The 13,698-nt window shown below is 40.8% G+C and overlaps 1 protein-coding gene across 1 annotated transcript in view; it reads left to right on the forward strand.

Moving 5' to 3' along the window:
* DNAH3 (dynein axonemal heavy chain 3) overlaps positions 1-13,698 on the forward strand; it is a 232,988-nt gene that overhangs the window by 78,232 nt on the left and 141,058 nt on the right. The window contains exons 17-21 of the mRNA XM_030212342.1: positions 986-1,130; positions 2,565-2,776; positions 3,843-3,934; positions 6,135-6,249; positions 11,776-11,892. Of these exons, the coding sequence (XP_030068202.1) occupies positions 986-1,130; positions 2,565-2,776; positions 3,843-3,934; positions 6,135-6,249; positions 11,776-11,892 (681 nt within the window). The remainder of the gene's footprint in view (positions 1-985; positions 1,131-2,564; positions 2,777-3,842; positions 3,935-6,134; positions 6,250-11,775; positions 11,893-13,698) is intronic.

Below are 13,698 nucleotides of genomic sequence, written 5' to 3' on the forward strand. Positions count from 1 at the left end.
GGCAAAACGGAGTTATGTTGGAAATTTATTCTCTATGTTCTTGAGAAGAAATCTCATATATCAAGATAAATGTTCTATTACTATTGGTATAAATGATAGACATTTACAAAAAGAAAAAGGACCAATTAAGAATTAGGTGCTGATACCAGATGAAGTTTGCAATCCAAAGTAACTCACCTCCTGATGATCCATATCCTATATAATAAAAAGCACCTCCAACATTCTGAAGCTGACTTTGTGGCACTGTGGCAGTGTAGGGTTCGTAAGTCTGTAGTTCAGCGTTTCATTGGCTCTCACTGTCCCCGCCCTCACCAATCAGACAGAACGGAACTTGGAGGAGGGAAGTGGAATCTCTAACAAACAATCATATACAGGGAGGTACGAACATTAGTGGAGGCAAGTGCACAGAACAGAAGGGAAGACAAACATTTAATCACTTTGTCACTCACACACATCACACACACACACACACACAGTGTATCTCTCTCTCTCTCTTTCACTGTCTGTAAAACACACTGTCACTCTCAGTCTCTCACATGGGCAACTGTATGTTGCATTCTCACGAGTAAGGAGCTCTTCTGATGTGATTGTTAAACTGACTGAAGGGCCTGAACAAGGAAAACTTTTACCACGTTGTAACACAGTTTACACAAAAAATATTGTATATAAACAAGTCTTACACATGTAAACAACAATTATATTCAGAATACAACCGTGGAAACATTAATGGCAGGAACTCATTACATTGCTAGCGCCCGTTTCATTGCGTTAAGAAACAGGCCTTTTTTACTAGTATGTATATATACAAATGTTTAGATAGATGAGTTTTCTTGGATGTGATGACGTATATCATTCTAGTCATGGCAACTTTGAAGTTTGCCATAGAAAGGGAGGCACAACAGCTTAACATTTCAACAGTTGCTATAGAACATCACGTGAAAGTATAATTTCACCAGTGAATCTGTGTAATTGTTATCTTTCAAAGGAAATTAATAAAGAAGAGGAGCTGCTGGAGATGGAGAAGAGTCAGTTCCCGATACTTCAAACTACAATTGCAAGCAAGGCTCCCTTTGAACAACTTTGGGTGACAGCTTATAATTTCTATAAAAAATCAGAGGAATGGATGTCTGGTAAGATTATTATTTTCAGGCTTATTCTTGATGGGAGAAGTAATCACAGATGTATGTTTGAGAAAGATACTATAGTAATATTGACTACATAAATGAGTACTGGATTACAAGATAGCTACATAAAACAGGAACTTCAGAAGCAGGAGCGTAGCCAGACAACAGATTTTGGGTGGGCCTAGGCAAGAAGTGGGTGGGCACCAAGTGTTCTCTCCCCAACCACCACCAAAAATATATCTCAGCTGGCAGGAAAACGCTTATTTCCACCTTGGCAGTCTGCAGCACGCATGCGCTGAAAACTGAGCATACACAGGTGCCGGTATCATGGCGAGTAGCATTTTCATTACCATCGGGGAGAAGTCTTCAGCTGGTGGAGCTTGAGATCCCCACCAGCTACTGCTAAACGTGTGCTACTGTTGGGTGGGCCTGAGCTGTGGGTGGGCCCCAGCCCACCCAGGCCCACCTGCGGCTACGCCACTGTTCAGAAGTATAATACCAAGTAGACTAATTGTATTTATGAATGCAATGTAATTTGTTCTATTTTTATGTAAGTTAAAGGACAAGTATATACTATACTTGTTAGATAATCTATGCAATGTCATTTTGCCAGTGAGTAACCAGAGGGAGAGGCGGGAAGGAAGGGAAAGGCAGTGAAACACATGATCCTGAGACTTAGTAATAGGAGTGGATCTAATTTAATCCAATTCCTCCTATGTTGAATTTACTTTATCCGTTAACCCCATTAATATTGCATTTACTACAAACTGTATATTCTTTTTTACGACTTTGTAATTCTTCATATTGGTACTATGTAAGCCGCATTGAGCCTGCCATGTGTGGGAAAGCGCGGGGTACAAATGTAATAAATAAATATTTTTCTGTTCCTCTAGTGAGGTATGCAACCATAGTTAACATAATAATCAAATATAGAAATATTCAAATAATAACTAAAGATTATTTACCTCTGTTATTCAGTGCCTCTGCACAGATATAACTCCATTCTTACTCTGTTATTTCTGCTCTGCACTTTTCTTCCTTTTCTCTTGCCATTTTTTTAAGTGCTCCTCCTTGGCAGTATTGAATGCCTAAAAAAATGGTATAGGTTGAGGTGAAGAGCAGCCTCCATCTTCTGCTCGGACTGCAGCAAGGAAGAGGAAGCAATTAGCTGCAGTTCAAAAAGGTTCCAGGCCAGCTACATGATGTGACCTGACAGAAAATTAGCACTGCTTCCTGGTAGCAGAGCTTGATGATGCCAAAATATTCAGAAGTAAACCAACTTCACACAGAACACTTCCTAAACAAGAAAAATATTACAATTTGAGCAGCTCATGATGCTATTTTAACAACCTTGCTGGCTATACAAAAGACTATTAAAATCTTTTTTATTGTACTGTGACAGTTAAAATTCTCCATGGTCTTTTCCCATTATACACTCAGGTCCTTTCCAAGACTTAAATGCAGAAGAAATTAATGAAGAGATAGGAAATATGTGGAGAACAATGTACAAACTGGCAAAAACATTTGTTGATACTCCTGGACCTAAACGTGTAGCTGAAAATGTCAAAATTAAAATAGACAAGTTTAAAATGCACCTTCCCGTCATCTCTGTTATCTGCAATCGTGGACTGAAGGATAGACATTGGGATCAGGTGCGCTATCTATTATTTAAATTTCAAGAAAAAGCCCTGTATAAATGTGTTATACCATAAGAAATCACAGATTTAAGCCCCCTGTTTCGCCACACAGGGTATGTGGAATATAATCTCATTCTCTCAAATTTACTGCTAAGGTTTGCTACAGTACTTGCATCATGCCAAAGACAGTTTCCTTCTGGAGTTCATAGGATTGTAATATACCTGTATTCCCGGTAGCAAACCTTCAGGGGTGGTAGACTCCCTTTAGCAGTCCACAAACAAAGTCCTTCCACACAACACAGCTTTTAGTTCCCAAACAGTTTATTTCCCCTCCTCCACAAAATCTCAGTTCAAGGGGTTAAAGTCCCATTCAGTTTCCCAAAATAAAGCAACAAGAAAAAAAACTTCCCTTTAAATCCAAGTTCTCCCCCAGTTCAACAGCCTGGGTTTCAGTTTTAAAAGTCTTTCCGCTTGGGTGGTTGCAGAATGGCAGTACACCGCCTACAACACAGCTAATTGACTCCTGTGACCACCCACTGCCTTCAGTCCCTGCAACTCTGCCCCAAAGTACAATTACAGTCCATGTCAACTGGCTCCTCCAAACCTGGGGTGCTGCTCCCTCCAGCCTCTCCTTCCTCCAAGCACTCCATTAACTCTGTCTCTCTGCTAGGCTGTTGGTTGGAGACCTCCTCCCCCTCCCAGGTGGAAGGAATCTTGTACTGATTTCTAACCCAAGGGTATTGAGCTTTGTCATCCCTGCTCCCCCTTCTGGCCCTCGCCTGCCATCACAGCTGCTCTCTCCAGTCCTTTTCCCCCTCCCTTTCACATGGGGGCCATACCGGGTTTTGGGACCTACCACCCCGCTCCCTTCTCTCAGGGCCTTGTGGGGAATGTAGTCTGGCCCCATACCGCCTCCTGAGCTGCTTAGACCCTCCAACCTCCTTACAGGATATAATATGTTTATATATTATATACAAAACTTCCTATGAACTCCAGAAGGAATTTGGCTCGCTACGGCTCTGACTCTCCCAACAGTTGTATAATTGTGAACAAGTGTTAACTATTTTGCATTATTTTCCAGATCAGTAGTATTGTTGGGTTTGAGGTGAAACCCGATGAAGATACTTCTCTTTATAAAATGTTGGAATTTGGACTATCAAAGTATCTGGACAAGTAAGAAATCTATCCTAATATTGTGTTGTATGGAAGAAAGCATTATTTATTTTTAAATATTTTATAAGCAATCACAAAAATAGATATACAAATATAACATAACAAAAATACAGCAGCAACAGCAGGAGGACAGGGAAGGTAGGAAACCTGAGTGGGAAATAAACTCTTAAAGGAGCCATGCCAGCTGCTCAGGAAGCAAAGCAAAGCCTCTGGTCACAGTCTGTAGTCTAATCAGTTATCTGTTACAGAGGGCACCTCCGACATGACCTGTCATGCTAATGACGTTTATTTGAATGCAAATCTTTGAAGAAGAGCTCACATCTTGAAGGCAGGATGCCTATTCAGTACCATTAATTCACACACATATATATGCGCGCTCAATCTGTCCAACCATATCCTAAGCGCTAGTAGGTTCTAGTAGGCGGTTGCAAAGCTGTCATGGGCTTGTTCTTCAAAGTCTGTGGAGAGGTTACAGGTGACAAAGCGGGGCATAATCGAAAGGGGCACCCAAGTTTTCCTGAGGATGCCCTCTAAGGACGTCCTCGAAAAGGGGCAGGGAAACCCGTATTATCAAAACAAGATGGGTGTCCTTTCGTTTTGATAATACAGTCGGGGACGCCCAAATCCTGACATTTAGGTCGTCCCTAGAGATGGTCGTCCTTAGACTTGATCGTTTCTGATTTTCGGCGATAAAGGAAACTAAGGACACCCATCTCAGAAACGACCAACTGCAAGCCCTTTGGTCATGGGAGGAGCCAGCATTCGTAGTGCACTGGTCCCCCTGACATGCCAGGACACCAACCGGGCACCCTAGGGGGCACTGCAGTGGACTTCAGAAAAAGCTCCCAGGTACATAGCTGCCTTACCTTGTGTGCTGAGCCCCCCAAAACCCACTCCCCACAACTGTACACCACTATCAAAGCTCTTATGGGTGAAGGGGGCATCTAGATGTGGGTACAGTGGGTTTGTGGTGGGTTTTGGAGGGCTCACATTTACCATCACAAGTGTAACATAGGGGGGGGATGGGCCTGGGTCTGCCTGCATGAAGTGCACTGCACCCACTAAAATGCTCCAGGGACCTGCATACTGCTGTCATGGAGCTGGGTATGATATTTGAGGTTGGCATAGAGGCTGGCAAAAAATATTTAAAAACATTTTTTTGAGGGTGGGAGGGGGTTAGTGACCACTGGGGGAGTAAGAGGAGGTCATCTCTGATTGCCTCCGGTGGTCATCTGATCATTTCGGGCACCTTTTTGTGGCTTGGCCGAAAGAAAAAAAGGACCAAGTAAAGTCGTCCAAGTGTTCATCAGGGACACCCTTTTTTTCCATTATGGGTAGAGGACACCCATGTGTTAGGCACACCCAAGTCCTGCCTTCGCTGTGCCTCCAACACGCCCCCGGGAACTTTGGTCATCCCCGCGATGGAAAGCAGTTGGGGACGCCCAAAATCGGCTTTCCATTATACCGATTTGGGCGACCCTGTGAGAAGGATGCCCATCTTCCGATTTCTGTCGAAAGATGGGCATCCTTCTCTTTTGAAAATAAGCTTGAAAAAAGACTTAAGAAACCACTTTTTTTCTTTTTGTTTGTTTGTTTTTTCCTACCTAGTCTCAAATATTTGTTTGAGAGCTAGAGAGACTTTTGCCATCATCATAGTTGCAACAGCACCAATATAGTAAAGCAGGAAAAAAAGCCTGGCATGGAGTCTCTAAACTCTGTGTTCCACATTCTGGAAGTCCAGCCAGTCCAGCCTCCATGCAAACAGGAAGTCTACATCAGAGGGGGTGTGGCTAGCATGCAGGGTTTCAGAGGCTCCACACTCTACTTTATCTTGCTGCTGCTGCCAGTCCCAGAGAGATGTAGCAGCAATACAGCAGGGTAATGGCAAGGATGGGAGATCAGAGGTCATCACCACAAGAGCTTTTTCAGGAGCCCTTTCTGCCATCCTCCAAAGTTTGGTGCTCTTAGCAACCTCCCAGTTTTCCTAATGGTAGTGCCAACTCTATACTTCTAGACTGTAGCTATATAAAATATTGGTAGCTATCTCCTGTATAGTATGGAAAAGAGTTAACACATGTTCTGGTACTGTAAGATTATATGTAGTGATCGTCAGTTTTGTTTTTAATGAAGTTTTCTTCAGCTTTTGTAGAAGCTGAATTCATTAAAATTTAGTAAAACCGAGTTCTTTTTTGTTATCTAGGCTGGAGCAGATTGGAGCCACCGCAAGTAAAGAGTATTCCTTAGAGAAAACAATGGATAAAATGAAATCTGAATGGCTTAATATGAACTTCACTTTTGTTAAATACAGGGACACTGTGAGTTAACATCATTAATTTAACAAACAAATATATTGGTCGTAAGATTGTTTTTCAAATGATGTTTATAGGAAAAAAATGTATATACTGATACTTTTAATAGGTACTTCAATTTGTTTCATTCCTGAATTCATTATGTTATTTTTTTTCTTTATAAATCTCATTTATGGTGATATGGTGGATGACTTCAAATGCCACAAATGCTCTGGGTAACCTGTCAAATTTAATGCCCATTAAACTCCCTATTAAAATATGTATCACCATGTACTTAATAACAAGAAGGACATAGCAATGCAGTTGTGCTCTGTATGTCAGTTGCAGATATGATCTGTCTGTGCTAGTCCATTTAAAGTTAAAGGGACAGTTAGAGCAGGGATCCCCACAGAAGTCAATCATTGAATGCTCCCAATCCTCCCCCCCCCTCCAATGCCTGCTGTTCTAGTTCCTTCTCCATCCTTACTGGTAGCATTCATGTCCTCCAATATCCCAGCTTTAGATCCCCCTACAGGAGTCCTCAAATCCAGTCCTCAAGGACCACAACCCAGCCTGGTTTTCAGCATTTCCGCCAAGGAAGCAGTGAATGCAAACAGATCTCATACATATTGTGTAGTCATTGCAAGTAGTATACCATGCCATACTTTGTATTGTTGTTCGAATATTTTTACTGCTCTAATTGCCTATTGCTCATGTTTGATCTATTCTTACTGTACACTGCCTTGAGTGAATTCCTTCAAAAAGGTGGTAAATAAATCCTAATAAATAAAAATAAATATTCATTGTAGAAATCCTGAAAACCAGGCTGGGTTGTGGACCTCAAGAACTGAATTTGAGGACCCCCTGCCCTAGAGCAACACATACATCCTTCCTGCCCTTCTATTCTGACCATCGCCTTTCTGATACCAATCATGCACACCCAACCAGGCCTCTCACCTCCTCTTTAACCCCTCTGTCTCCCCCATATCCTCCTGGATCCCATCACCAGGCCAGTTGGCTGGAAGTGAGCAGTTTATCTCCTGCTGTATTGGCTTTCTTCTTTGTAATGCCACAGTTCAGCAGTATGCTACACTTTGAACTGCATTTGTAATGTCTACATCTTTTGTATATGTCACCCTGCTGAAAGTAACAGCCATACTTGTTAAAGCACAGTGTTATTTCTAGCAAAGCTTAGTACGTAGCCCTTATGTGGTAATTTTATTAAGCATTTTTGCATGCAAAGCATGGTTTGCAAGAAGAAAATGGCGATTATAAAATTGCAAAGGAGTATACATATGCCAAAGAAAGCACATGTACTTTTACGTGATCCTGGAGATGGAACTGGGATGGAGTTGCAATGTATGCATGTATGTTTATAAACAGATAACCACTGATAAATCTAAACTACTGCTCTCTTGTTTGTTGAAAAGGAAAAGCCTCAGAATCAATTTCGGCACTAAAAAGTGTTCACTCAGTGCGCTATCATTGGGGAAAAACCTTTTGGTTATAATAAAAATGCAACTTTTGCTATTTCCTATGAATAGGTCAAATTCAAGAGTTATACATGGGTTGAATTTAGATTTTCCATCAGTGAAGAAGGTACTTTTAAAGTCTATCTAGGAACAAATTTTTTTTACTTACCAAAGCGCAAAAATTTGGAATAATATTCCATATCAAATCCGTCAAATTTCATCTTTATCGAAAGGCACTAAAAACGTATTTATTTTAGATCAACAATTGTAAATTTATTTAGTTTCAAGATAATCAAGGAAACGGTTGTTAATTCCCTTTTATGTGAATGTTTCTTTGAGAAGCAAGTCTTGTCATGGTGGTTCACACCATTATAACATTTGTATAGCATGTATATATGTAAACCGCTTTGAATGTAGTTGCAAAATACCACAGCAAGGCAGTATATCAAGTCCCATTTCCCTTTCCTGTAAATTCTGTAATACATTGTACACTGGTCTGCACCAGCTCCAGTTGAGTCAGAATTCTGCAGCAAGATTGATAGAAGGTTGTAAGAGACATGACAACGTCACATCACTTACAATACAGGATAAATTTAAAATGCTATGTTTGATCTTCAAGGCGTCCTCAGTTTCCATTATCGCCGAAAATCAGTAACGACCAAGTCTAAGGACGACCATCTCTAAGATCAACCTAAATTTCCAGATTTGGGCGTCCCCGACCGTATTATCGAAACGAAAGATGGACGTCCATCTTGTTTCGATAATATGGGTTTCCCCGCCCCTTCACGGGACGTCCTGCGAGGATGTCCTCAGAAAAACTTGGGCGTCCCTTTCGATTATGCCCCGCTATGTATGCATGTTTAGCTGCAGATAGGGCAGACAGTTTGTAAAGTCCCACTTCCATCAGTAAAGCAGAGTGAGATGAGGACATTACAGATTAGGTATTTAGGGGAGAAGTTATCAATGTAGGCTATCGTTAAGACATGTCATTTTACTGTTAACCCAAGTTATTAGTAAGTAGGTCTTATTGCATAAAATGGGACCTGTACTAAAATATCATGAGCTAGTGATCAAATAACATGTCTTAATGGTAGCCCACTTTGATAATTATACCCTTAAAAAGGGGAGAATAAATAAAAAATTAAAAAAATGAATGTTACCTCAAAGGCAAAGCTAACTGTACTAAGGAGCAGGAACTATCAGGCTCAGTTTCTCAAAATCAGTCCTACTTTATGTATTTGGATTTGCTCATACCTTTTTCAGTAGGAACTCAAGGTGAGTTACATTCAGGAACACTGGGTATTTCCTTGTCCCTGGAGGGCTCACAATCTAATATTGTACCTGAGGCAATGGAGGGTTAAGTGACTTGTCCAAGATCACAAGGAGCAGCAGTGGGATTTGAACCAGGCTCCTCTGGATATCAAGGATGGTGCTCTAACCACTAAGCTACTCCAGTTTGTTTAATGTGATTGATATGGCACATATCTTTTATCCCAATAGTAGAGGAGGTCTTTCACAAAATCCTAAGAGGCTTTTGACAAACTACCTGCTCCCTCGACCCTAGCCCATTAAAGATAGTGCAGCAGGCAAGCACAGGCCTCATAAAAGGGGCCACAAAAATTGTGAATGCTTCTCTTTCTAATTTTCAACTAACAGCAGCATTAAAAAGGACAGTGGTGAAGAACAACCTTGACCCGGACAAATGTGAAAGTTACCAGCCAGTATCTAACATCCTATTTCTTAGAAAACTTACAGAACAAAATGTCTGTGTTAAATTTATTGATTGGCTTGAAGAGAGAAGCTGGCTAGATTCATGTCACTCTGGATTCAGACCCAGTTATGGAAAGTAAATGGTCCTTGTATCCCTACTAGATGATCTACATAGAAACCGAGATGAGAGATTTGCATCAGTGTTAGTACTGCTAGATTTCTAAGCAATTTTTGACACTGTGTACCATGATATCGTGCTAGAATGACTGTTAGAAACAGGTATCAGTGGCATAGTGCTTGCTTGGTTCAGATCATGTTTATCAGATAGGCAACAGTCCATACTGTCCAGTGGCACCTCATTGCCTCCATGGGCGCTAACCTGAGGGATACCACAAGTATTGATACTGTCATCTATTCTGTTCAGTATCCATCACAAGTCACTAGCTGAGCTGATTTGGTCAATGGACACTCAGTTCTACATCTATGCTGATGATTTGCAGCTATTCATACCAACTGAACCAGACTTTACAGTCCTGAATAAACTGACTTATCTGTTAAACAGCAATTCAAGAATGGGCTAAAGACAACAAACTTTGCTTGAACCCTAGTAAAGCTGAGCTCTTGTGAGTCCTTAACATATACGGGACATATACATGACTTCAAAATCTCTTTTGGGAGAAATGAAATCCCCCTTAAATCACAAATCAGGAACCTTGGGATACAGTTAGACAACACTTAGACTGATCCCCCAAATCCAAGAAACGTTCAAGAGCTGCTCTGTTATTTGTGACAGCGATGCTGCCTCTCTCCATGCATTGAGAAGCAAGTCTTGTCATGGTGCTTCACGCCATTATAACATTTACTGTAAATTCTGTAATACATTGTACACTGATCTGCACCAGCTCCAGTTGAGTCAGAATGCTGTGGCAAGACTGATAGAAGGTTGTAAGAGACATGACAACGTCACATCATTTACAATACAGGATAAATTTAAAATGCTATGTTTAATCTTCAAGGCCTTTAAATATAGTGACCCAGAGTACTTGAAGAACAGCTCTACATATCTTCAAGGTCACTTAGGTCCTCTCAAGGAGTATGCCTAACCACACACTCTCCTTTGGGATATGGACAAGGTGACTTTCAGCACTTACCCACCTAAGTGGAGGAGTGGCCTAGTGGTTAGGGTGGTGGACTTTGGTCCTGGGGAACTGAGGAACTGAGTTCGATTCCCGGCACAGGCAGCTCCTTGTGACTCTGGGCAAGTCACTTAACCCTCCATTGCCTGCCGCATTGAGCCTGCCATGAGTGGGAAAGCGCGGGGTACATATGTAACAAACAAAAAGTTAAGCAGCCAAATTAGACCTAACTGAGGGGCCAAGTGCAGATATATAGAGGGGGACAAGATGGGTAGTACAGAGTCAATTGGGATAAATAGATGGGTGGCTGAACTCAGGGCCAACATCTTTGTAGAGTTAGACTAGTTCCTCATATCTTGTTTAAGTTACAGGGTGTGCAACAAGCTAGTCCAGGTGCGAAATGAGTGTAGTCAGTCACCACATATATTAAAGGCTTGTGAGAAGAACCAGGCTTTCACCTGCTTCCTGAAGTAGAGACAGTCTCTAGTTAGACATAGTCCCTCTGGGAATAAGTTCCAGAGTGTGGGGGCGACTCCTGAAAAGGCTCACTGGCTGGTATCACATTGCACAATTTCTTTTGATGAGGGGACAGATAGTGATGCTCTTTGAGAGAAACTTAGAGGTCTCAAAGGTGTGTAAAGTATTCTAGTCCATTTTGTCTGAGGACCTTGAGAATCAAACACAAGAGTTTTAAATTTAGCCATGTAATGTATTGGTAGCCAGTATAGTTTTTTCAGGAAAGGTGCGATGTGGTCACGTCGTTTGCAGGCATATATCAGTTGGACTGCAGCATTCTGAAACTGATGCAAACTCTTTTTGGTTTGACTAGTGTACAGGGCATTACAGTAGTCATGATGTTATCATGGCATGGATCACAGTGGTCAGACTTGTCTTTTCAATATATGGAGAGAGATTTTGTAGTTGCCGCAGGTGTATTTTGAAGTCAGGTACTTGGGCACTTGTGTTAGGTACCCAAGGAATCTCTGTTTTGCTTGGATTCAGTTTATGAAAGCCTCTTCTGGCAATTCCATATCCTTACTGTGTTAAGGATTTTCTACCTTTGTATAGCAGCGTTTACTGTTTCCAAACCAGTTGTCATTGTTTTCAATTAAAACCTCCTTCTGATTTAGATCTTTACTTATTATTCAGAAGCAAAATCTCTTATAGAATAATTGAATAGATTAATTGAACCAGCCAATTGTAGATTGCATTAAAAAGTGTGATTGTATTTACAGAATACACAAATTCTGTCAGCTGTTGATGACATCCAACTACTTCTTGATGATCACGTTATTAAAACACAGACAATGTGTGGTTCCCCGTTCATCAAACCAATAGAAGCTCAAGCTAAGGTAAGAGATAACAAATGCAACTGAATTCATATGTGTGTGATATTTTTATTTTTTGTTTCAATAAATTTTATTGAGAAGTCTGTTATCACAAGGGAGGTATGGGTATGGATGTTCTGCTTTTTTTTTTTACCTCTTCTCCTATATTACCCGCCTAATCACTTCCTTCTTTCTTCCCTTACTCAATCTCTGCACATTACTAATTTTATCTGATATTCCAGAATGATATTGTCATAACAAAACTATGTAAGCCATTAAAAAACTATGTAAGCCACATTGAGCCTGCAAATAGGTGGGAAAATGTGGGATACAAATGCAATAAATAAATAAATATTAAATTTTGTGAATAAACGATAAGATCTGAGTGATATTCTTTTACTGAGGTATTGTTTGCTTTCACTGAATAATACATCTTGCAAAGAGAAAGCTCCCTTATTTGCCAGCCTGATCCTCTAGCAGAAGTAGAAGCAAGCCAAGGGGTGGGAATGACCAAGGTGATGGATCAAGAAGGGATTGTTGATAAGCCTTTATTGTATGTACACTTGGAGTCAGCACAATCAGAAAAACAGGCAAACACTAATTGTGGCGTGGACTGTACACGGGCCATGTTTTGGCCTAAGCTTTCCTCAGGAGTACAGGTAAACAGCCAAAATTAGGAAGAAGCAGCAACAGCGAATCTTAGCACAGAGCCAATATAAGTGTAGTGCAATCTAGAGTGTAAAAGCGTGTATTGTTCTGATTGTGCTATTTCATAAAGGGATCGGGGTGGTAGGCGGGCCTAATTTTTTTTTTTAACCAGACAGCCCAAACCATTAAAATACCATGGTCCTAACTTTGGGGGCCACTAGTTTATGATCAACTCCTATCTCATGCAGAGTCAGCCTCTATTTTTCATCTCCTCCAATCAGGCTTTTGAATTGGTCATAGTACAGAGACTTTAGGTTTTATAGCCTTGATGGTGTCACTTGATCTCTCTATGGCTTTTGACTTGATTTACCACTCTCTTCTCCTTCACAGACTTTTCTCCATTGGTATTTCTGGACATGTACTTTGTTGGCTCTCTTCTTTCTTGGATAAGCATTCCTATACTGTGTTTACTTTAACAACCTCATCTTCTCCATCTTATCCTCTCATATGTGGCGCCCCCTCCCCCGGAAGGATCTATTCTTTCACCCATTCTTTTCAACATTTTTTGTAGCCTTGCTTGCTGCAATGATTCAATCATTAGGCATTAGTACCTATCTTTATGCCAGCGACATCCTGTACTTGTAATCCATTATGTTGATGACACCATCAATCTTACTCCACTATAAATCTGTCTTGACCAAGTACCTACTTGGCTTGCTGAACATCATCTTGTTCTCAACCCAGACAAAACAATTGCATGCTGGAATACTGACCATAATCCCCCTCCGATAGTTGTTCCTATCCTTTTTGGATCCCCAGTGCTCACAGTTGATTCCGGTGTTTAAGAGTTTATCTGGATTCTCATCTTTCCTTTTCTAAACATATTTAAGTAGTCTTAAAAGCAGATTTTTGTGCTCTTCATTGACTAAGATCCATCAGAAATCTTCTGGACCCGAATTCCCTACATACTCTCTATCATCATTCATTAGCTCTAAATTAGATTTTTGTAATGTAATGTACACAGGCATTACTCAAGCAGAACAAAGGCATCTACAGTCTCTACAAAATACAGCTGCCCATTTCTTATGTCATGTCAAAAGATGTGATCAAACAACTCCGCTCTTTTGTCAATTGAAACATGCTCCCTATCTACTACAGGATACAGTTTAAAATTCTGTCATT

This window comes from Microcaecilia unicolor, chromosome 8 (genome assembly GCF_901765095.1).
Source record: "Microcaecilia unicolor chromosome 8, aMicUni1.1, whole genome shotgun sequence".
In the NCBI taxonomy this organism is placed as follows: Eukaryota; Metazoa; Chordata; class Amphibia; order Gymnophiona; family Siphonopidae; genus Microcaecilia; species Microcaecilia unicolor.